General features: G+C 32.8%; 2 protein-coding genes across 2 annotated transcripts; one reads left to right on the top strand and one right to left on the bottom strand.

Annotated features, from left to right (window-relative positions):
- Nucleotides 1-894: 894 nt before the first annotated feature.
- On the bottom strand, nt 895-11,229 carry LOC105329632 (calcitonin gene-related peptide type 1 receptor). The gene is made up of 13 exons (XM_066085747.1): nt 11,060-11,229; nt 8,385-8,562; nt 6,657-6,782; nt 6,345-6,475; nt 5,879-5,976; nt 5,175-5,292; nt 4,902-5,046; nt 4,040-4,109; nt 3,718-3,781; nt 3,076-3,161; nt 2,807-2,927; nt 2,474-2,515; nt 895-1,604 (listed from the first exon to the last, which is right to left on the bottom strand). The coding sequence occupies exons 2-13, from the start codon at nt 8,419-8,421 to the stop codon at nt 1,446-1,448; spliced, it is 1,197 nt and encodes a 398-aa protein (XP_065941819.1). The 5' UTR covers nt 8,422-8,562; nt 11,060-11,229; the 3' UTR covers nt 895-1,445.
- A 6,945-nt stretch (nt 11,230-18,174) lies between these two features.
- LOC105318870 (zinc finger protein 60) lies at nt 18,175-23,317 on the top strand. Its single transcript, XM_011416168.4, has 8 exons — nt 18,175-18,334; nt 18,433-18,548; nt 19,175-19,254; nt 19,864-20,048; nt 20,307-20,457; nt 21,056-21,409; nt 22,145-22,274; nt 22,869-23,317. Exons 2-8 carry the CDS (start codon nt 18,439-18,441, stop codon nt 23,038-23,040), a joined length of 1,182 nt encoding a protein of 393 aa, XP_011414470.3. The 5' UTR covers nt 18,175-18,334; nt 18,433-18,438; the 3' UTR covers nt 23,041-23,317.
- Nucleotides 23,318-25,139: the final 1,822 nt, after the last annotated feature.

The following is a 25,139-nucleotide window of genomic DNA, read 5'->3' as shown; positions in this document are numbered from 1 at the left end:
TGCTTTTATTAATTAAATGAACTATTTCTTACTTGACATCCAATCGTTTAATCCACAAAAGATTTTCTGTAATCAAAACTAAAACAATTCTTGAGTTCGCGGCTAAATAAACTCATATATGAGAGACGCAACTCTCGTGTATTAGATAACCGCTGACCGCTAGGTAGTCCAGCCGCGAGCATGGTGACCGATTTTCTCGGCCGCGGGCGAGGGAGAGCTTACGTAATGGTACACACACACACAGCTCTGATTCAAGGTAGATTTTAAATGCATGGAGTTAATAAATAAAATGTAATGCATAGAGTTTTTTAATTCCATATTTTGTGGTTAAAAAGAAAAGAAAAAGAATGTTTTGTTTTCCAATTGCCGTTTTTAATGATTGTGCACTATAAGAACTTAACAACAATGACTTAAACTCCTAAAAAAAAGCATGTACTCCAACAAAAAAAAATTCTTATAAATTAATGCCTCCTGTATAAACCAGCATACTTTCTGCGGCAACTTAATGCCAGTTGTACGCACAAAGACTTTCGTTAACTTGTCAAATGAAAACAGGTACATGTCAACATGTAAAGCTTTTTACACTCATACTACACAACTCACTTACAAAAAAAAATTGTTACGACCTTTATGAGATCCCAACAAACAACTTTTCCAGCGACATCCATATCAAAATCCAAACCGTTTTTGAGTTATTAAGCAAAAACTTTTAGGGGCTATTGGCCCTTAATTTAAGGGGCCAGCCCTTTTTTATTGGTGTTAAATGAAAGCCCTTGATATTCTGCACAACTTTTATTCTACATGTCTTAACAAAATATTTTTCGTTAAAAAGATATAAAGGAAAATATGTCTAAATTTTTGCACTTTTTGGAATCCTGTTTTTTGACCCCATACCTTTTCCTAAATAAGGAACGTAATCCAAAAACAAAAACCGATGTATACAACTTCAATGTCTTTGTTATTCAAATTCGTTGGATTCCCATTCCCTGCTATCATAGTCTCGGAGCCTTTGTCTGGAAACCAAAGGCCCTAAAAAATTTTAAAAGGGAAATAACTCGTTAACGGAAAGGGAATTCTAACTTTTATGAATTGATGAATATAGTGTTTTGTAAAGTCCATTAGCCCTGAAAATTTGAGCAAAATCCGTTCAGAAATGAGCAAGATATGAAGCCTCAAAGTTCGCGTCTAGGAAGAAAAAAAAAAAAAGAAAAATAAGAATAATCTTAACCCGCACAATAATAGAAAGGTCTTCCGTTGGAAACGGAAGACCTTAAAAATGGGTTGCGGACAGACAGCTTTCAATATTACAGCAGAAAATATGTAATGCCTCAGACAGCCGAGATCATCCTCGAACAAAAGTCCAGTAGGAAACAGTGTGGCCCTTTGCTATTCGTAGAGGCCGTGGTTCGGTTGAAGAGGTGACAACATGATTTACAATAGTGTCATTACAGGAGAGGGTCTGGTTCCAGTTTTTCGGGGCTAGGAATCTGATTGCCACTACTCCTTCCTATGTTGAACATCATAGGAACTTTTTCTGTTCCCATCGAGAAATTTGCAGAGAGTCCTCTCCAAGTGATAATCCTATTGCTCATAACTCTTAAAACCTACAAAACCAACGTTTATCATAAAAATAAAGGTGTATGCAAGTATGATTTCGAGACTGAGGATTATGGAAATCCTTATAAATATTTAAGGTGCCCTATCCACAGCAAGGTACGATAACTCGCAAATCCGGAAATTATTTGTGGAAATCATAGAATTTTTGAAATGAAATATGTGCTTATACTTCGTGATAGTCTTCATCAATGGCACTGGTTCATTATAAAAGTGAAACCGTTGTGGCGTGAGACAGGGCTGGATAACTGTGGCAATTTTTACGAAGATCGTGATATTGTTTTGGTTCATGAATTGTTTGAATAATCATGAAAGCGGCAGCAGTAATGTTCGATTTGTTCCATGAATAAGATTATCAATGAAGAACAACATTTTTTTTAAGGATGAAGAAATTACTGTACGTAAAATCTCGAAAGACAAGGTTCTGTAATAAACTTACATAATTAGTGAACGATGTAACTTAGTAATCAAAAGAAGAAATACTATATTGCGAAACAATAACTAGTCTCGTATTTTCGTACTAACTCGTATATCACTCGAAAAATTCTCGTATTGCACTCGCCCTCGATCGCCTGTTTTCGTATTGTATTACATGTAGCATCAAATCAAACTACATTCCCGTTCACTTGGAGGACACCCGAGGAATACTCGAGAAACAATTACATTAACTCGTAGAATACTCGGGGCAGATTAATCGTAGCTATTTGTAGCGTATTTAGATATACTTAATAAGTTTCAATATTAAAAAAAAATCGTGTTGCAATATTTATTATAAGAAAAAAACATACATTTATGAATTGTGAAATATTGAATGATAACAAGGGCTCAATGTTTAAAATGCGTAAAATAAACAATTTACCTCTTTGTTTAGGAAACAGAACAAAACGGCAACAACAGCTCCCTAAAACAGACAGCAAAGTAACATTGGTGTTGTCACAAATGGTAAAACAGATACAAAATAGAATGTCTTGTTAAAGGAAATATCCGACGTATGCTCTAAATTCATTTTGTTCATTAAATTTAAAGAACCATTCTGTTATAATCGACAGAAAACACAAACGGTGACCAAAAACAGGCAAAACCACGTGACACCTAATTACCAAATATGGTCAGTCTGTGTAAACACCAAACAAGATGTACACATGTACCAATATTCATTGTTATGATATTTCATTGTTCATAAAGGACACACCTGGTAAGATGACATGACTGCGGCGAAGTATCTATAATAGACCGAGTCAAACTTCACTGCCATGGTAAGGTTTTGCAACCCCAGGAGAGGTATCAGAATTAAGATGGCGCGGGCAATTTTTCTACCAAAAACAAAACCCAAAACACAAGTAAGCATAACGTACAAAAAAATACAACAGCTGAAATAAACAAATATACTCGACAATGCTATTGTACATTGTATTTGAATGATTTGGAAACTATGATAAATGTATGTAACCCTGTTCTTACCTGTATCGCGATGAGTTCCTATTTTCCACTCTTTGTACTTTAGATCGCAGTATTCTTATGATGTTGATGAGGAATATGATGTTTAACTGTAATGTGTTGACAACATTGATACTCAACAGAGTCTGAATAACAAATAATAGTACAAAATTGTTAAAAACGAAATTGTTTTAATATGAAAAAGGCAACATATTTGTTCACTTCCATTCGAATACCACCCTGATGCCGCTTTCATAATTGTATCTTAATTTTTCATTCAAAAATTTATTTATGCTTCACCAAAGTTCAATGTTTTGTTCTCTAATGCACCAATTAATCCAAAGGTAGTTTTCATGCTACAATTTCGTATCTTTTTATATTATGCTGTGAATTTCGCTACTTGTACAGTACATCTTTTTGTTCGGGCATTGTACCAATTATCATATATTGTCCTTCAATATTCTGTCAACGTAAAAAGTCAAGTTTAAAATGATCTGCGAAATTCATTTAAAAAAATTTTTAACATTTATTTTGTCTCGACATCAAGACAATTGCTCCATTAACATCTACACTTGATGGTTTCCTAGTTTGGTATACAGAACGTCGGACGGGATACCTATAAGTTCGCAAACAAAATAACATACTTTGGGGGGAACGTGGACCTACCAGCTGAAAAAGGATGATAGGAATAAGTACAATCCAGATATAGTCCATATTTTTCGGCAAATAACTAGAAATAAAAAAATATGGTAATAGGTTAGAACGTTTTCCGTCAAATTCTAACACACGCGCACACGGATTAACATATAATTCTGTGCTTCTTTTCAAAAACTGAATAGATTTTTTTCTACCAATGTCTTTTACGTATAGGTAAATGAATGAACAAACCTTTTATTAACTTGTTTCTGTTTGTCAAGATTTTCAAATGAAAAATCTCATTAACGATGAATAATTATATGAGCCATATTTCGATCAAATTTAGAATTACTTGATATTTGATCTTTCTCCCTCCACAAGCATTGCAACATAGTACGTCCCCGTTGAAATGGCAGGACAAACTGAAATTCAGGTGAAGAGAGTTGTAAAAATTTAAGAAGTGCTTGTTATATTAAAAGCTGTAAAAGGCTAATTTTAAAGAAATCTTCTCATCGTTACATTTATCAACTAATAAAGTATATGTCTAATGTTAAGATAGGAAAAATTATTTTCATTAAGATTAAAAGAGAAAGTAATTTTTTATTTTCTGGCTACAAAGACAACTACCAAGGAAAGTATACGCTTCAGGGCCCATATCAAACAAAAGAGGTTTTAAAATATTTCTAAATAACTTTTCATTTATTCAATCAAAGTAAAATGTTATAAGTATAGGCGTTGTTTTCGAACTGGAGGTCTGAGGACCCTAATCTTTACCAAAGCTAAGGTCAATTACCTGCTTGAATTATGCATATTCAATAAATTAACGATCATAAACTTTCTTTTTGTTTATTTACATTGATTGGTTTGGGTATTTAGTATAATTTATACCATTACAAAGAAAGGCCTTCTATTGAACACGTGACTATCTATTATTTTGCTGACAATGAGTTCAGACTCAATTTTTCTGCAATATATACATATGTAGTTAGCTATTAAATGATACACTTTGTTTCTATTTCATTCCGTTTTTCTTTTCTTAGAGAGTGAGGACATTAGGAAATATATTCCTTTCAAGCACTACTCCAAAGTTATGACTAGAACAAAATTATTTGCAAGTCCTTTTAGTCTTTTCCAAAAGAATTTTTATTTGTTGGTTATTTATTTTTGTTCATTCTAATTTATAAGTTTTGTTTGCTATGGAGTTGAATAATTACCCCAGCCAACGATGCAGCACGCTATCATCAGATTTTTCTTATTAGAAAACGCGTTCGCCACACAGAAGTGCAGGAACATCCCCTCGGCCAGCATCCAGCCATAACAACACGTCATGGTGTACAAACCAACGAAAGGCAACGCATTCTGGAAATACAGTTTGATTCAAAGGCAGAAAAGGTCTTATGGATAGGAAAACTATTGCAAGCAAATATATGTATATCAAATGTATGCAATATATATTACTGTAGATGTTTAAACAGTCACATATTTACCGAAAAGCCTTGGGGGTGAACCGTCAGTATGGTGAATACTGCAATCCATACAAATCCATTCAGGATATATGATGAGAACAAGTTGGAATGGATAAAGACACGTTTGCACCACAGTTGTCTGAAATATGTCAGGTTTTTATATTTTATGAACAAGAGGATCCAAGGAAACAAACACGTCTGTCTAAGCTACATCTACAGTTGACAAAATGTAAATGGGATGAGAAATTTGAATTCTATCATGGACGATATTCTAGAAAGTGGCTACACAGTTTAAAATGAACAACAGAAAATCGCTATAAAAATTTAATTTTAATGAGAATGTTTTCCATAACATGCTACAACCTTCTCATGGAAATATAAGTGTTTCAATTAACATTTCTCTTATGTCCCTGATATTTTTTTTCTTCAAAATACTGAAGTAATATATTGTAGATGTATATATAATATAATAGGGCATGTCATTCTGAAAATTCAAACTCCAATAAAGCTTCGCTGAGTTGATAGCGAGATTCTACTCTATTTACAATAGCTGCATCTTTCTTATCGAATCCATAAAGTGGACCGTTTTCAGCCAGCATGAATCGCACAATACCTAAACGGTTAAAAAACTCATTGGGCCAGGTGAGAAAGAAAGTTAATATACTGTACATGCATCTTTTTCTTTCTTTGATTTCTGCTCATGATAAATTGACTAGTATACTTACCTGAATTTTCCAAAGATGATCAATGCAATTACAAGAAGCAATACGGACAATGCGTACCCACTGATATAGATATACGTTATTATCGGTACGTGCGTGCTCTAAAATTAAAACGTAAAAAACGTCATCATTGTTCATTGTTGTGTTTTTATATCAAAGAAACATAAAATACTATAGATAATCGATTTCTACGGTTAACGAAAATTAAAGAAAACTGTGTAATTTATTATTATATTTAAAATTTACCCCATCTATGTTGAATTACCCAACATTATAGCATTCTACTATCTACTGTATCTAAACCATATATTAGAATATATATATTGTTTGTCCTTTCACAGTAAAAAAAACAGGTGGTTTTTTTTTAACTTCAACCTCAAATTAAATAAATCGACATTTCAAGTTGATGTAAAATATATACATGTATTAAATAATCCATTGACAAGTCTTTTAAATAGGTTTGACGTACATCACTTTCAAATTGTTTAATGGTACTTGGAGAAAGACAGGGGACATAATTCGATTTGGTGAATTGATGAGTTCCAGCATTGCTATTGTTCCACCAATGACCGTTAGTTTCACATTTTCTGTAGGAATAACCTGTAAACCATGAAATATTTCATGCTTTATTTTAAGACCGCTTCTAGAGCTTTTGTAATTATCAATAGCTTTAAAAACCTGTTTATTTCGTGGACTGATTTGAGAACAGTATGTATTTTCTAAATAAGCACGAAAACTTCATATACTTTTAAGTAATGTTCTATAAGCCGATTTTGCTCACCTTTTGGATCATTAAACATATAATGAAATGGATGGCTTTCTGGACACGCCCCGAAGGCTGTTGTTCCCGCCAGAGAGTAGTTCCAACACTGCACGCCATCAAAGGTAGCGTTGCAATATAATTCACCTAAATGAGTAGTGTAATCTACTGTGAGTCATTAATATACGGTCTATAGGGAAAACACATAATTTTTAGCAATATGGATACAATTTACAATAAACCTTTTTGGTACTTGATCATCTCGCAGATAATACAATAATTCTTTATCGTGATAATTTAGACTATGATTACATAATTAAGTTCTTTTAAAATGAAAATTTCTTTGTGTAATAAATGTAAATCTACTTCACTTGGATAACATCATCATGTCTCGTGACGAGCAATTTGACAAGTCAAATTGTTGTATTAACCCCATTTGTGTTTTCAGCGCTGTTAAAAGTTATGAGGCATTTAATTTTTAACGCATATTTGAAAAATTACTATTTTCTCTAGAACATTTCATTCATTTTCTCCAAACGAATTTTGTTACTGAACCCCATGCGTGGGAAATTAATTATTAATAGCTATTAGAGCGTCGATAAATTGATGTTATTAGAAAATATTGACATCAATTTACTATACTGAACCATTCGGAAGAACTATGATTATCTTGAAGTGCCTGAAGTTGATAATCAATATTTATTTTGAAAAAAAAAACCACATACGAGGGTTGAGGCAACATAAATATTTCCCTTTCTAATAGACGAATTTAAGTGAAAATTGGCATAAACATTAAATAAACTTAAGCAAATCATCGATCAAAATAATATTACAAAACAATTTATAATTTGTTTTTGACGGTACACAAAGAAGTCGGTGGTTAGGATGTCCGGCGCAGGCCCAAACTCGGGGTTTATAAAACTTAAACATCTACATTTTATGTACATGTGTTGGTAGACTTATAATTAGAACCGTTTTAACAAGAGCTTGGACTTTGGTTAGTTTTGTCAAACAGCAATGTGACGTAGGCCTGTCTATTTCATTGCTGGCCACTTAGCCATGGCTCTTTGAAATCAACAAGATTTTTCTGGCTTTTGAGCTAAGACTACGCAATCGATGCATATTTCGATTGAAACCGCGTTCTTTATTTGTTTTGACGCAAGGAATGGAAATTTACGCCCTACTGAAAGTCCAAGGTCTTGTTAAAATATTTTACAAAATTTTTACAAAACATCAAGAACTGTGAGAAAATGCATCTGTTACAATTTTGAAATAAAAAGAAAAGATGAAAAATGAAGAATAGTTTATGTTTTCCGTTCGTATGTAAGGTGATGTTTCTGTTTATGTCATTATTGCTTATTTTAATGGAATCTTGAAATTATTATAAATGGTAACCATTATTAAAAAACATTTTAGTACACTATTCCCATCTTTTTTCATTCTCTCTCTGTCATTATAGAACCATTTTAACAAGCGCTTGGACTTTGGGTAGTTGTGTTAAACAGCAATGTGACGTTGGCCTGTCTATTTCATTGTCAGCCACGGCTCTTTGAAATCAACAAAATTTGTGTGGCTAAGCAATCGGTGCATATTTCGCTTGAAACCGCGTCATTTTTAACTTAACGCAAGAATTAGATAGCTACGTCCTACAGAAAGTCCAAGAAATGGTTCTATATAACTCTCTCTCTCTCTCTCTCTCTCTCTCTCTCTCTCTCTCTCTCTCTCTCTCTCTCTCTCTCTCTCTCTTACCGTCGGTAGGATATGGGGGAAAGTTGCACTCTTCCATTATCTGCCTCTGATTCTTTTGCTCATGTATCTTTGTACCAATGATTACTAGCTATGAGATTTCGTCTTGTTCTTCTCCACTGGTTTATCGCAATTTGATTTCTCTGGTCCTAACGCAGAGGTGTTATTCAACCAATGCTCTCTGATCAGACAAGAAAGATTTCTACTATAATTCATGCTAGAACTAAATATTGATAAATATTGGATCGTCATATCACATTTTACTATTAAAAATATTAAAATACATAATTTATGCTCGTCATAGAAATATCGCTTAGAAAATATTTCACATGTTCCATCGGGGACTCTTTACTGTCTGTGATTTATCATTTTAATGGATAAACGCTTGTAAACGCGAAACGCCAATATCTGATAAAAATATTAATTAACCAATTAGAACACGACGTTTGGTTTATCAATATTAAAATTGACGGGTTGAATTTTCTGAATCAATCCCGATATATTGACAATATTGTTAAACTTAAATTATTTTTATCGTAAAGTTTCCAAAAGTAAGATAGCCTTTATAGATTTTACCTCCTCATAAGAGTTATCTGTTTATTTATATTTAAGTTTATCCATGCATAAACATGATATTACTGTAATATAACAAATAGCTCGTTAATTATCTCTTTACCGCCACAATGTTTTTGTCTTTAAAATTCAACTTAGATAATACAGTATCAAAGTCGCGTTGTATTCGGAACTGCATACAATCACATGAAATTAGTTTATATATATATATATATATATATATATATATATATATATATATATATATATATATATATATATATATATATATATTGCAGATCAAGTGCTATACACGACTGAATTAAAATAAACGCAATACAATCGTTGCAGATCAAGTGCTTTGAAGTAATTTTCTTTAATTATCCTTAAAAAACCATAATAAATATTTGATTTGATATTAGCATGTGCTACATAAAAAATAGTGGTTTTAAAATAATTTAGTTTTAAAGTGTACAAATTGGAAATAATATGAATATAAGTAATAAGGAATTCTTCTTTGAATATTATGAGGTGATAATTTAGGTCAGAGCGTGGTCAAATCACTCAGAAAGCCCTTCGGGCTTTATTGTATTTGACCACGGCCCATGCGGCCCATGATACTCAAAGAATGATTTCTTATTCCTTAAATAACAAAGGTATAAACAATTGGCCTTTTTCGTCAAAACATTCTTTTCTTGTAATAGTTTAGATAATTTGTTTAAAATAACTACAAGAAATCTATGTTTGTTTAGAACATTATTTTAGCATTGAACATTATTTTTTTAAGGCTTATCAAATAAGTCTCCATATGAACTCTTTTTACTTATACTTGAAAATAACCAAATAACGTTATGCCCCCTAGGACACAAACACACTCAGAAAAGGATGTAATCCGCAGATACATGTAATAAGTTACAAATTTAAATTCAGGTCAAATTATATTAAGTAAACTGCTTATTGTAGCGTTTACTAGATAAATAAAAGTTTTGATGATGAAAATCCAAAAAACAGCGACCGTTATGAGTAGGAGTCGGAAGTATTTTATGTTTTTAAATATTACTGGCATTTTTTCAACACGTACTTAATGTAGTAGTCCATTCATATCTAATTTTTGCCTTGGCAATTTTAAATGGCTTTTCATCGCGTTTCTTTGCAAAAAGAAAAAAAACCTTTTAATTTGTTCATCATGAAATGATCGAGTTTTTTAATGTCTATTCTACATTGTTATGGATATTGCTTACGTATTTTACAGCAATATTTAAAAACAAATGATTAAAGTTTATACCCTTGAATATACATGTATAAATTAATGATAAACTCTTTTTTGCGATGATTTTTTCAACATGCTATATACTTGTAAATAATGTATATTGCTTTGATATCAATTAGAATAAGTGACGGTTAATATTGTGGAACAAATAGATTTCTGTCCAATTAATAAGATGACGTAAATAAATGCATTGATGTTCATAAAGTAACTAACGTTATGCGGTCTTTGAAAAAGAACGTATTTATGCGTCTGTTGTGAACGCCTTGGCTTCTTCCAAAATCGCAAGAAAACTAAAACTACCCGTTGAACATCATAATTTAGATTTGGGTCATTTAATTTTTTGGTTTTTTTTTCATACAAGTTTTCATCACAAATTATTAACTACTAGTATATGTCAGCATTGCATTTTGTTCTAATGTTCTATGGGGTCCTTTAGAATTGGGCAATACAAAGCTTCCAGAGGGATGCCGAGTGTCCTTGCAATAAGCAACTGTGTCTTCTATTTAGATTTCATAATAACAGGTTTTATCTAATCATTATTAGCGATGGCTGAATAGAATCATTCAAATTGAATTCTATCACAAAGACAGAGCAAGTAACATGATGAATGATCCACTCTCAAAACATTTATAACACAACTAGAAAGTACACATAAATCAACTAAAACAACCACCAACCAAAAGTTTTAACAAAGTTTAACAAAGCACGTTTAAGACCTGAGAATTCCAATACTAGTAGCAAACAACTCTACGCACGTATATCATATAAATGGAATCACAGACTGCAAGCATTTGTAAAAATTGTCACCTTGGGTTTAGCTAGATCTGCTTAATAAAAAAATCCAAAAACCACTCACTTGAATCAAGGAGAGTTCTTCTTTTGACCTCCGTATTCTGTGAGGCGATTCTATCAGATCATCTATATGACAACGCTTGGGGTGAGTGTCGAAGGAAGCGCTGTCATGTTGTTTTATTGAGTATCGCGATGACGTAACGTATAGGAGTTTATTGTTTTCGAATCTGTAACAGTTGCTTGCTTTGTAATGTAAATCAGTTCGCTTGAGTAGCAATCTGCTAAAGGAGCAAACTCTTCAGTCAGTCTCTTTTACAACCTGAAATGTATTCACACCTATAGTATACTTGTACACTAATAAGTTTTAAAGCTTATAAAGTAAATACATGTATATATAATACTTTAAAAAGTACTTATATAAGTACATGTAAGTAAAGAGGTTATTAACCTTAAATAGTTTGTAAATTAAAACAGATGTAGACATCTTTTTGATATGAATCTAGGTTTGTTGAATCTAAGAGGTTAAAATGGTAGTCTCTTCCTCTTATCAAAAATTTCAAAAAATCTCACTTATTACCGGTATTACTGTTTTACCAAAGGATTCTATCATGTGGCATACTCTAAAACCTGGCCTGGCCTGGCTTGGCCCCATTGGCCTGGCCTGGCCTCAAAGTTGGCCTGGCCTCACTTTTGGCCTCAAAATTGGCCTGGCCCCAAATTTTGGCCTGGCCTCAAAAATTGGCCTGGCCTCAAATTTGGCTTCTACAAAAATTTTTGGCCTCAAATTTATTTTTATATTTTCTTTACATATTTGATGTTTTTATGAATTTTTTATTGATTTATTTTCAATGCACATTAAACATCCTGTTTGGTGGCTATAGTGTCTTAAAGTGATAGTGTATTAATAATAATAGATACAATTGAAAATATAGTACTAACAATATATATCTATGACTACAAGTATGTTGAGTAATCAATTCTAACAGATTTTTATTCAGTCTGATTTAAATTCTTAAGAACTTAAGAATATGATTTTGCCCTGCCAATGTATAACCATGGCATGTTTTTGCAATGTATTTAGATAAAATGCTCTCAGGATTGGACAATATCTATGTAACTCTTCTTTTACCAATGACTTGTTTGAGAAAAAAGTAATGGGAGAAGGCCAATATTTGTTTATTCTAACCAACATCAAAAATCACAAAATGTTCTGCTTTGTTAAAATTCTGATAATGACAATTCCCCATAGGAGAACAATTATTTCCTAAATATACAAGCAACACATACAAGAAACTCTATTCTATAATCAGGAGGTGATGATTAATGAACATCACTGAGTCAAGCTATCGAAGGATGCAATGTTGCAGTCGTTCACAAATGCCATTAATTAAATTAGACATGTGAAATGTTAAACGACAGGATAGGCAATGAATCTGACCTTAATGTTGCAGATTAGGGACAGAATTGCTGCTGGGGGGGGGGGGGGGGATTTGGGCTCGATTGGTGTTGACAGGTAATGTAAACAAACAGCAAATTTTAAAGTGCATTACACAGTGATAACAATTAAATGCTATGTACGAGTTTACAAATGTTTTGGATATCAATCAGGTCAGTCTCTTAAAATGATGTTTAAATTTAAAATGGGAGATGGGAGTGGCAACTTAATCGCTTTAGTATTTGCAAAATCTATTCCTTATAATAAGAGCAGTGCTGTACATGCATGTCATAGGTATTTTTTGTGTGTTTAGACATGGATTAAAGTTATTCAACTTGAAAAATCGGTCATCTTGTCTTATATATTTTTTCATATGATTATTCCTTTAAAATATTCAATTTCTAAAAAAAATCAATAAAAATTCAATCTAAATGTAAGAAAAGGAGAAAAAAAGAAATTTTAAAATTTTGAGGCCAAAAATTTTTGAAGAGGCCAAGTTAGAGGCCAGGCCAATTTTTGAGGCCAGGCCAAAATTTGGGGCCAGGCCAATTTTGAGGCCAAAAATGAGGCCAGGCCAACTTTGAGGCCAGGCCAGGCCAATGGGGCCAAGCCAGGCCAGGCCAGGTTTTAGAGTATGCCCTATCATGTTGAGCTTTAGCCAAATTTCAGCAGTATTATCAAGCAATAATCTAGAGTAGTATTAATCAATCAGTAAATAAATGTGAACTAACAAGCCGTTCACATCCCCATCATTAAACTCATCAACATCTTATAAAATGAGGATGATAACGTCATGTTGCTATAGAATATCTGGGTCCACTTTAATGGTGCTTGATTGATAACGGGGGAGTGATGGAATTTAAATGTACATTAGGTCCTTCTGCAAAATCAGCTGCAATACACGTTGTATTAGTAATGAAAAACATGGTAGAGAGGCTTTCAACACAAGTCAGATAAATAAATTTGGGTTTATTAAAATACAATACAAAGAAAATAAAACACACCAAACAAATGTTCAAGCGATAAAAAAACCCACTGAATTCATACTATACATGCAGGTATTAGCTATGGAAACAATGTTTTATATATAGACATTTTCAGAGAGAAAATTCAATCGGTAAAAACATTCAATTTAAAACATAGGTATAGAAAATTTATGGACATTCAAAAATAATATCCATTACGAAAGGAGTATTTCTAATATAAAAATTAGATATAATGCAAAAATTGTTTTAGAATAAAATAATTGTAGAAAAATTGATTTCTTAGGCACTGTCAAATTTCTCGATATACATGTACTTGAAACTGAAATGCAGCAATTTTCTCTCTAAAATTTTATGTTTAAGTCGTCGTAAATAAGTTTTTTAATATGCAGACAAAACTATTAATAATTCAATAATGATTGATGAAATGTTTTGTTTTATGAAATTAAAAGAACTTTAAAAATTAAATGGAATTTTTTCCAACAAATATGAAAAATTGTTGTTTATAAGGACATCTGAATCGCACCAACAGTTTTGGACTTTTGAAGTCTCCAGGGTTTTGCCCAAATAAAGTTGTTGATGTATTTGTTTATTTTTTTGGCCTCCAGAAGTTGAATCCACGATAACAATAAATCTTCCTATCAGTTTGTATTCCCATTAGATGAAATCGAAAGTTTGCAGCTCACGCAAACATGCCCAAAATGTTTTTGTTTTTTTCAAAAAGCTTTTTTTATTAATAACGATTTTAGTGATTTGATAGGAAAACAAACATGTATTTGATTACAATCATACATCGATTAATAAATCTAAACAAAAATAAAAAATATTGTTATATTCAGTAGAATATTCTCACTATATAACTCTATATAGACGAGTAGTCATTAATTGTAATATTAGCTCGTCCGAAAAATATTGACCGGTCAATATTTTTTTGATATTGACTGGCTAGGAATAATATCTAATGAACATTCCCTCTGTTTCAAATAATCGCCTCTGATTTGTTGATTTGTAAACGATGACGTAAATAACCTTTCGCGACTCCAAAACAAGGTGACGTCATAATAGAGAGTCAGTCAAGGCAAGTAAACAACGGACGCGCAATGCAACGGTTTGCTATCATAACGGATATAAGGATTTGCGAATTTCTGAGAAGGAAAATCAGGTAGAACATCTGTATGTTAATTCTTACAGTCGGCGGAATATCACTAGTCACCGTTTGATGCGGAGGATATTTTGAAAATGAACTTTGCACAAAATTGAATTCGTGAATTCTTTGTTGAGCTGAGAAAATTACGGCGATCTGTTTTCAATTACTTTCTTAAATTTTGATTTGTTTCTTCATATAACAAAACAAATACTGACTGGGGTTGAGGGCAACATTGATTATATTAGCCCCCGAGGGAAGAAATATTGCCCGACGCGAAGCGGAGGGCAATGTTTTCGTCCCAAGGGGTATGTTCCATTATTCACGTGGTTTCGTATTGAAACAATCCAATAAAAAAAATTTCAATTATAGCGGTTCCTATAGGAGTACTCGCTCTATTACTCATCAATATCAAATCGACTTTAACTCAAAAGAAATTAACCTGATGCTTCACCGTTTGGCTGCTAGAGGCAGAAAGAAATCATTATTAAACGACAGATGCTTAAAAAATATCGAGTGTCTCGGATTTGTACATAATTTATATATACAAGCCACAGAATAAATGAGAAAAATAATTATCAGCGTTTTCAATTTCCTCCATCAACGTCAGCGAAACATTTATTAAATATTAACGTATGATAGTTTCTCTTCAAACTTGTAACAGATACCATATGACGGTAGGGCAGTTTCATCTGTTAATGTTTTGTACATTATGGCGGCACTTCAAACGTCGGAAAACATAAAACGTGATGCAATTCAAATTAAAAGGACCACCAAATGACTGTATCTCATTGAAGATTACTCCTCATCCAAGCATGACATATTATCATGTATAGAGTGTCCATCTAAATGTAAATTATCATTACTTATTTTTTGCATGATAACTGGTCAAATTCCCGTTTTGCACACATTTTTTCGATGCCTAATTTTTAAATGTGTTCAAAACAGGAACAAACAAGTTTAACATAAAAATATGTAGGACAAATGTTTAAAAAAACCTGAAAAAGAATGATACAATGAACTGTTGTTCAGGTGAGCGATATGGCCCATATGAGAGAGAGAGAGAGAGAGAGAGAGAGAGAGAGAGAGAGAGAGAGAGAGAGAGAGAGAGAGAGAGAGAGAGAGATTTCATGATAAGTGTTGTACTTATACTTTTCAAGTGGTCGAAGTGAAAACCTTTGTCTTGGAAGCATTTTGCAATTTATAACTGATGCAGATGAGGAACCTGTTCTAAGACCAATGTACAATTTGTTGAGGTAGACCAGTCATACAATTGCCTCACCTTGCCACGTCCAAAAGTTGGAGCCGACCTCTTATCTAATGATCAACAACTTTTCCCTCACTTTTTATGGGTTACAGTAAATATCTGTACACATTGAAAGCATATATCATAAACGCTACAATTAATTCTATTGTAAATGTTTGCTTGTGTCATATCATTACCATTATAAGTATTGATTTTTTACTTTACAAGAAACAGTGAAAAATAAATAGGTGAAGCCAGGTAATCATTAGGAGGACAAACCATATTTATAGTGATAGTTTGCAAAAACTTCAACTTCATCAATTTCTAAATTTCAAAATGTCCTTTTAATATGTTTTTAAAAATCATCACTTGTGTGAAAAAATGACATGTTTTTATTAGAAACAAATTGAAATATATTTTAGCTCACCTAAGCTGAAAGCTCAAGTGAGCTTTACTGATCACATTTTGTCCGGTGTCAGTCTCTTCGTCCGCCCGTCCGTCTGCCTGTCTGCAAACTCTTTACATTTTCGACTTCTTCTCCAGAATCAGTGAGCCAATTTCAGCCAAACTTAGCACAAAGCATCATTAGGTGAAAAGGATTCAAATTTGTTAAATGAAGAGCCACACCCTCTTTCAGGGGGAGATAATTAGAAATTGTTGAAAATTTGTTGGTATTTTTCAAAAAAAGCTAGAAAAGCTGAAACTTGTGAGAAAGCATCCCCAGGTACTGTAGATTCAAGTTTGTTCAAATCATGATCTCCGGGGGGTAGGGTGGGTATACGATGTGGGATCGAATTTTTATAGGAAAATATAGGGAAATATCTTTTTAAAAATATAATCAAAACAAATTGGCCAGGAAATCTGAAACCTGTGCGAAAGCATCCTCAGGTATTGTATATTCAAGTTTCTTCAAATTATGATCTCGGGATGGGAATGGGGGTGGGGTAGGATTTCTACAAAAAAAATATAGAGAGATTATAAAAAAAATTCTCTCAAAAACCAATTGGCCAGGAAAGCTGTAACGTGTGTGGAAATATCCTCGGGAAGTGTAGATTCAAGTTTGTTCAAATCATGATCCCTGGCGGTAGGATTGGCCACAATAGAGGAACTAAATTTTACATAGGAATATATATAGAGAGAAAAATCTTTCAAAATTTTCCTCTAAAAAACAAATGTGATATAACTATAAAATAATTATACATGTATTACAAAAGGGGCTATATGTTTAACATAATTTCTAGAGGAAAATTCGAAACCCCTTTTATTGAAGCATGATTGTGTTTTACTACATTTGTCCAGATTTTTGTATATGACTACATAAAGCTGATTATATTGTGACTATTTTTGCTCGGGTGAGCGATGTGGCCCATGGGCCTCTTGTTTTTAATACATAGGTGACCAGTAAGGCGCATCAGCCTTATTTGGATTTTTTTTTGGTTCTTCACAAGCTGTTAGCTAACAACGAAAGTGATTCTAGAATAACCTTGAATTAATATTTATATACAGGCAGTAATAGAAAGCATACAAGGTGTAAATTGAAATTGTAATTCTCTAAATTAAAGTTCGTTAAAATGAATTACCACACTTTCTTCCAAGGAAGATATATAAGTGATATTGAAGATGTTTGTATTTTTCAAAAAAAAAATCTTCTCAAAGACCGTTTGGCCCAAAAAACCCTGCAACTTGTGTTGAAACATTTTTAGGAAGTGTAAATTCAAATTTGTTCAATTCATGATGGAGTAGGGTTGAAACTATACGGAAAGGGGGAGGGGCGAGCAAATGTTAACCTTTAAGGGATATAAAGTGAAATATTTTTTTAAACATGTTCAAAACCAATTGAGCCAGAAAAGGTGTAACTTGTGTGTAATCATTTTCGGTTAATGTAGATTGTTCAGTTGATTCCCGAAGGAAGGGTGGGGCCACAATGTGGTGATTGGGGGGGGGGGGGGAGTTCTTACGTAGGAATATAAATATATCATTAGAAACATCGTTTAGTGTTAGACTATCGGAAACCCATGGATGACGCCAGGATATACATGTATTTAAATAAAAATCTTCAAAACAAACATTTGCTATTTCAGTGAAAGCATCTTCAGATAGTGCAGATTCAAGATTGTCAAAATCGTGATCTTCGGTAGGGTGGGGCCACAATGGGGGGGGGGGGGGGGGTTGGGGTTACATATTTCTAAATCCGACCAACAAAACTTTCACCGTAAAAAAGAAAACTCAATGATCAGATTTTTAACGCAAATGTAAAGTTCATTATCGGTGCATTCTGCGATAGAGTTAATTCTCTCTGACACAGAAAAAGGGTTTGCTTTAATATCAGAAATAATGAAACCTTCATCGATGAGATTTAGTATCATTTAATTAGAGCAATCGCACTCAGGCGAACATGTAGATAGGGCGAACGAACCCGATACCGTTTTACCCAGACCCAATTATTGCGGGAAATGTGATTTCAACTCAAGCCAAGTGGCAGTGCAAATTGCACTGAATGTACATCTGTATAAACTGTTTCGAATTCCATTGTAAGTATCAATTTGTGTTTGTCTTAAGCATAAAGCATGTAGCCATCAACTTGTTCACATTGCATGTAGAGACAGACTGGTCGAACTTATTTTTGCAGGGCACTATGAGTACGGAGCCATGTGTGTATTTCAACTCTCCCTCGGGATGTTGGTTCGGTGACCACTGCAGGTTCGCCCACGTCAAAGGTGTGGCCCCAAGGTGCCGTTTCTACAGGTAATGTTCATGGTTTCTTTGATTCTTAAATTCTATAAAAGTAGTTTTTTGCAGAAAAACGGTAAATATTGTCCCATGTTTATTGCAATTTCAAAATTCTGCTAAAGAAAATACATGTATATATAAATGATTTGCCTACAAAGGTAATTAAAACTAGCACACTAAGCACAGTTATGTCAGCTTGGCCCGTATTGAAATTCCCGTATTTGCATGTAGGTAATACCTTATTGACTGGTTTGTGTGTACAACCTCACAGGCCTCTGAATTTCTTTCAATAAGTCATTAATGTATGGGAAGAAAAGAGATTTCTATATATACCCTATCTATATATAAATGAATAGGGTATACATGTACCTTTCTCTCTTGTTCCATACATCTAACAGCTTATTGATTGAAATTCAGAGGCTTTTGGTCTGTATGATGCTAGCTGGAGAAATATCGACGGACCAAAATTGGGATTTGAACCCAGGCCCCCTAAATCTCTAGTCAGGTGCTCTATCATCTGAGCTATTTCATAATTTGCTGCATGTGATCAAACTGGTTTGTTGCACATGTATATATATTATATGATTAATACTTGTCTTATTTTTGATGAAACTTTTATTATTCAAAGCTAAACTTTGTAGTGGACCAGGTACCTGTAGAAATGGAAGTCAGTGTTATTTTAGACATGTGGATCTTGATGGACCGACTCAAAAACTTAAAGGTGAGAAGAATTACATTTAAACTTCGTTATCTCGAACTAGATGGGACTGTTTCAAAAAGTTTGAGATATCCGAGTATTCAAGATATGTAGGGTAAAATACTTAAAAAATAAGTGGTTGGGACTTACAAATCACTTTGACATATATATCCATTGTGTTCGAGATATCGAAGTTCAACTGTATCTTATAATTAAAAGATAGTGCAATGTTAAGGATATGCATATTCAAGGGAGGTAAAGCAAAAACTAGGCAGTAGCTTCTATATGGATATGTGCATGATCTAGCACTAGATTTAAATATATTGTTTCATGTTTTTATATACATTGGTGTTTTCAAGACAAGAAAATGGTAAAAAAAAAATTGGCATTTGAACTCGCGAATAGCAGTCTAGTCAGATATATACTAATAGGGGTATGTACTGGGCGTTGTATTGAAACAGTCAATCTTTGATGATATAGATGAACCTTGAAGATGTCCTCAGTAATGTTATATCAACATGCTGTGCTAGTCCAGATGCACCTATTAGTAAGCTTTAATTGTTCTAAGACGACTGAATATGTGATTCTTTTATTGGTTGGTTAAACTTTGTGACATTTATTTTCTTTTTGTAGACGTAATATCATCTGAGGTTGACAAAGGAATTGCAAGTGCACTTCAAAAATTATCCATGAGTTCTGATGATGCAAAATCCTTTGGATCCAAGAATAAAACCAAAAAAGAAAATGATGAATCGAAGAAGGAACCAACAGCTGAAGGTGATACCAGAAAAATAGTGTGCAAAGAGAAATCAGCAGAGGTGTGTTAAACCAAAGTTAATAAAAAAAAATTCTACATGTAAAATATATCCCAGTTGTTAACAGTTTGACATTCTCATTGTTTGTCATAAAGCAGTATATATACATGCAGTTCTAGAATAATGTTTGTTAATTAATTAAGCTCATTAGTTATCCAACTGCACATATGACAGTGCATCAACTTGAGGTTATTTGAGTTTGAACTTTGATATTGAAATAAGAATAGTATCATTTCCTTAGAACATGTTTTAATTTTGTAGGTTGACTGTGCTTCTAAACTAGAGAATGACAAGCCTGACGGTGAAACCATAGCTTCCCCTCCCGAGGACAATAGCTGCTCGAAAAAGGAAGAACAAGATACTTGTGTTGATAAAAACAGCAAGATGGACAAAAGTGGATCAATTAAATGTGGTAAGTGCTCGTTAGAAAAAAGAAACTGTACCATAATGTAAAAGAAATTCTTTATGCAAATTATTTCATCCTTTATTTATATGTGGTAACTGAACTGAACTCTTGCTTTTAGGGTTAGGATAGTCCTGGTCAAAGTCCTCCTAACTAAATTTGGGGTTAAAGTATGAAAGAAATCAGGCAAACATTGCATTGATGAAAGAAAATGTTTTTAGCGAAGTAAAAATTCAATTTCGCTCAGAACTCAAGGTTCTTCTTTAATTCATCATCTGCTAAAGATGAACAATAAATAAACTAACTATACTGTTTTTATAGTCAAAGACAAATAGACAAAACAACTTGACAGTATATTACGGTATTCAAATGATATTAAATAAAACTTAAAAAAAAAAAATCAATATTGTGCTGTGTTCTTGGCAAAAGGTATACTCAAGTATTAGATAAAGACACTCTTAGTGTTTGAGCTAGATTAGAAAATACATGTATAATAATAGAGTGTTTGATTCACACCCCTTTGCCTTTTGCAAATCTAAAAAAGATCTTTAAAAAAAATTAAGATATTCTTGGATTCTATGTAAAATTGAAAAGATTTTTTTTTCAGGAGAATGTGGAAAACTCATTCACATGAAAACGTTGCCAGGAGTTTCAAACGAAGAGCCTGATGATGCTGAGGATGATGGGAAATCAGTAAGTAGCACCGACAGTGATGTCACTCACAAATACAACGAGCTGGAGCAGCATTACTACCACAAGCTCCTCAGCATGAACAAGGACCACCTGGGCTTTCTGCAGCATGACCCTCGCTTCCATAAAGAGACGCTGTGCAATGTCTGTGGCCGGGTGTTTGGGAAGACCCGACATCTTCTGCAACACATCACGGACAAAGTCAAGTCTGGCAGCGATGACGAGGAGAATCACACGGAACTGCTACACGAGCTGGTCTTGGCATTTACAAGTAACTATCAACACCACTTCACATTTCTACATCTTTTTTTAATTTTTATACTTAAAAACTCGTTTAGTATGAACACGGATATAGCAAATTCTCAGATATAGCAAAGTTTATTTGAGTCCCCGGTAAAATTCTTAAGAAAACTTTGCAAAATTTTATGGTTATAACTAATTCGAATATAACGAATTTATGGATATAGCAAACTGATATTGAGTCCTGTAGTGGTAAATAATAGCGAAATTTAACATTTTTAGAACAAATTTCTTTACAGTTTAAAAAGTTTGCACTACCATTTAACATAATAGTTTGAATGATTTTTTATTTATATAATTTTTTCAATTCACAATCCGATTATTTAAGGTATCAAAGTAATGTAATATTTGTTTAAAGCCTCAATTAGCAAAAATTATAGTCTGGTGAAAGTAAACATGTATATAGTGAATTCGCTATAGTTATTATTACGAATTCGTTATACGGATATAACGAATTATGGATATGATGAAGTAAATCCATTGGTAACTAGGACTTCGCTATAACTGAGTTTTACTGTATGGCTACTAACCATTGCAAATATAATAATCGTGTGTTTTACTGCCATATACTGGTACCTCTGATAAGTTTGGGGTGTGTTTACAAGGAATGTGTTGTTTAACCAGTTATGTTGATTAAAAGGAACATCCTGACTGAATCACGGTAAACTTGAATGATAATTTTTACATCATCATTTCTGACATGTAGCTCGAGACATTGGCCTGGATGATGACAAGGAATGTATGGACACCCTGCTTCTTCAGCTGGTGGCGTCCTACACGGGGGACAGCGACTCCTCTAGTGACTTGAACCATAGAAATCTGGGCGATTTCTTCAGGTACATCATTACCCACTTTCATATTTAAATACTTTGACGTAATTATAGTTACAGTCAAACTTTGTTATCTCGAACTAGATGAAACTTCAAAGATATCCGAGTATTTGAGGTATCGAGAGTAAAATACTTAAAAAAAATAAATGGTTGGGACTTACAAATCCTTCCCACATATCCATTGTAATTGAGATATCGAAGTTCAACAGTATTTGAATAAAAATTGTCATTGAATAAATGCATTATTTGTCCGCTTCAAAATATTTCAAGGCATGCATATTTTCATACATCTGGATCGACAAATCAATTTATTCTGGACTTCTGGTTGCATGGTCAGTTTTGTCAGGAGCTATTTGTACAAATCAGATTTCTTATAGAAAATACTCTGTAGATTTACTGGTACTTTAATTGATTTGAATTGCATATAGACTTTGCAAGTCTTAATTAAACAAACTAAAATGTACTAACAGTCTTTTGGAAATTTGTGTAACTTCACATAAAATATTTTATAACATTCTAAATAAAGTTAGAATTGTGATGGATAAATATAGGTACAATGTATATGATATGTAATGATTTATACTTCATTTAATTTAACAGATTACTAGCTATGAAAGAGCACCTTGGAGACTCGGATGATTCTGATTACGCCTGTAATCCCTGGGGTTTTGACGAGGATGACATGTTTGAGCTGGCTTGTCAGGGGATCAAACCTTGGGATCCCGAGGCTGGAATGGCCCTAGCTGTCATCAATGGATACATTGACATTTGAGAATAAGATGGATGCTTTGAACACAGAGTTCATGCTTTGATTTTGAAACAATTTCTACAAGTTACTGTTCAAGATTTGTAGTTCTACCTCAATTTTTCAGGTGTTTGTCTTTCAAGTAAATATTTTTTGATTGTATTTAAAAAAAAAATATGTAATTGATATACATGATGTACATTATATTTATACTTTTCTGCTGTCATTTAGAATGTTTGCTGCTTATATTTATATGCATATATTGACCAAGATATTGTTCCCAAAATACATTTTGCAATCACCATATACCTGTTGTTTTTTCTAATTATACCTCCGCAAACGAAGTTTAGGGGGATATATTGGTTTCACCCTGTCTGTCCGTCTGTAAGTAGACGCAACTTTGTCCCCCCTATAGAATTTTTTAACTACTGCATGGAACAGTCTGAAAATTTTTACATATGTTGATCATCATCTGAAGATGTGCACCTGCAATTTTTTTTAAGATTAGACAAGATTTAATGATTTTATGACAGTTTTCATTTTCCTTATTCTATATATTGTACACTGATGTTGAAAAGTAAGGGAGGTAATTCTTACAGATTTTTTTATTAATTAATAGTATTAAAACACTAATATATATTTGTGTAAATACATCCAGATGGAGGTTTTTTGTCTTTATGTCTTAACTAAATTTTTTTTATAAGTATTCTATCAACTGACAGTGCCAATTTTTGTTTGTCAATATAAAATTCTTAGGAGCTAATAAGAACATCAAAGACAAGTGTGGCTGAATTCATTTGTCCCAAGGGGGCCATTATCTGAGCCATGGTTTAGATGAAGCATGTGTTAAGGAAAAATTGATAATCTGTAAAATGGGTGGTGGTTTTTGGGCTAACTATTTTTAAGAAGTTGTTTAAATTTATTAGTCAAGTAAATTGATGAAGTGACCCTATAGGGCATAATTTAAATAAAATTCAAAATTACTGGTATGATTGTAGTGTTTTGGCAATTTTAAAATTGTTTGTAATGTTAACTTTCTTTTTTTACATATTTTTACATAGTATGGTAATTATGGTAATGTCTTGGGAGTTAATTAAATTTAACAAGCTCATCAAAGAAAATCATAGTCCTATGGGATCAATTTTCTGATATGGAGTTCCATTGTACCACAGGAGAAAGTGAGAAAATTTGAAACAACTAATTGCATCTGTCAAGACTTTTATTAGAAAGATATTCAATCATAGTCATATGGGATAAATTTTCTGATGTGGAGTTCCATTGTACCACAGGAGAAAGTGGGGAAAATTTGTAACAACTAATTGCATCTGTCAAGACTTTTATTAGAAAGATATTCAAAGTTTTATCAACAGAAGAGCATTGCTTGGCTATCGGTATTTCCATTTACTGCAAAGGGAGGGGTTATTGTCATTTTGTTGGTTTTTCTTTATAACAATGAAATAAAAAAAAAATATCATCAGATATATAAATTTTTAAATGTATTACTGTTATACATATGTATTTTACGAAAGCCCATTGAGCTCATTTTCGTAGGTAAAAAAAATATTTTTTTCGCGAATAAACGCGTAACTTTCGCGAATAAACGCGAAACTTTCGCGATATAACGCGTTAGTTTCGCGAATAAACGCGAAACTTTCGCGATATAACGCGTAACTTTCGCGATATAACGCGTTACTTTCGCGAATAAACGCGAAACTTTCGCGATATAACGCGAAACTTTCGCAATTAAACGCGAAACTTAAATATAAATATTGTTATTTCATAGAAGAAACCCTATGAAGAATAATTATTGAATACAAATATATTAATTTAAATAAAACAAAATAATATTATATAAAGATGTAAATGAATTAGATTTAACCTTATACAAAATAACATAAATTCAAACGTAGGAAATCTTTAAAATCTTAGTACTGATTTTCAAAGAACATAATGCATCGCGCTTCTCACATTCTAATGCGCGCTGTATTATTGAAAATGAGGCAGCAACATATTTTAATTATAACAATTTTAATTCGAATTAAACGTTTAATTAGGTATCATTTTAGAATTTAAAGGATATCATTGTTTAAAACGTTATAATATATATTATATCGCTGCAACATAAC

This window comes from Magallana gigas, chromosome 5 (assembly GCF_963853765.1).
Source record: "Magallana gigas chromosome 5, xbMagGiga1.1, whole genome shotgun sequence".
Classification (NCBI taxonomy): Eukaryota; Metazoa; Mollusca; class Bivalvia; order Ostreida; family Ostreidae; genus Magallana; species Magallana gigas.
Note: the sequence above shows the minus strand (reverse complement) of the source record. Positions and strands in the feature narration are given on the sequence as shown.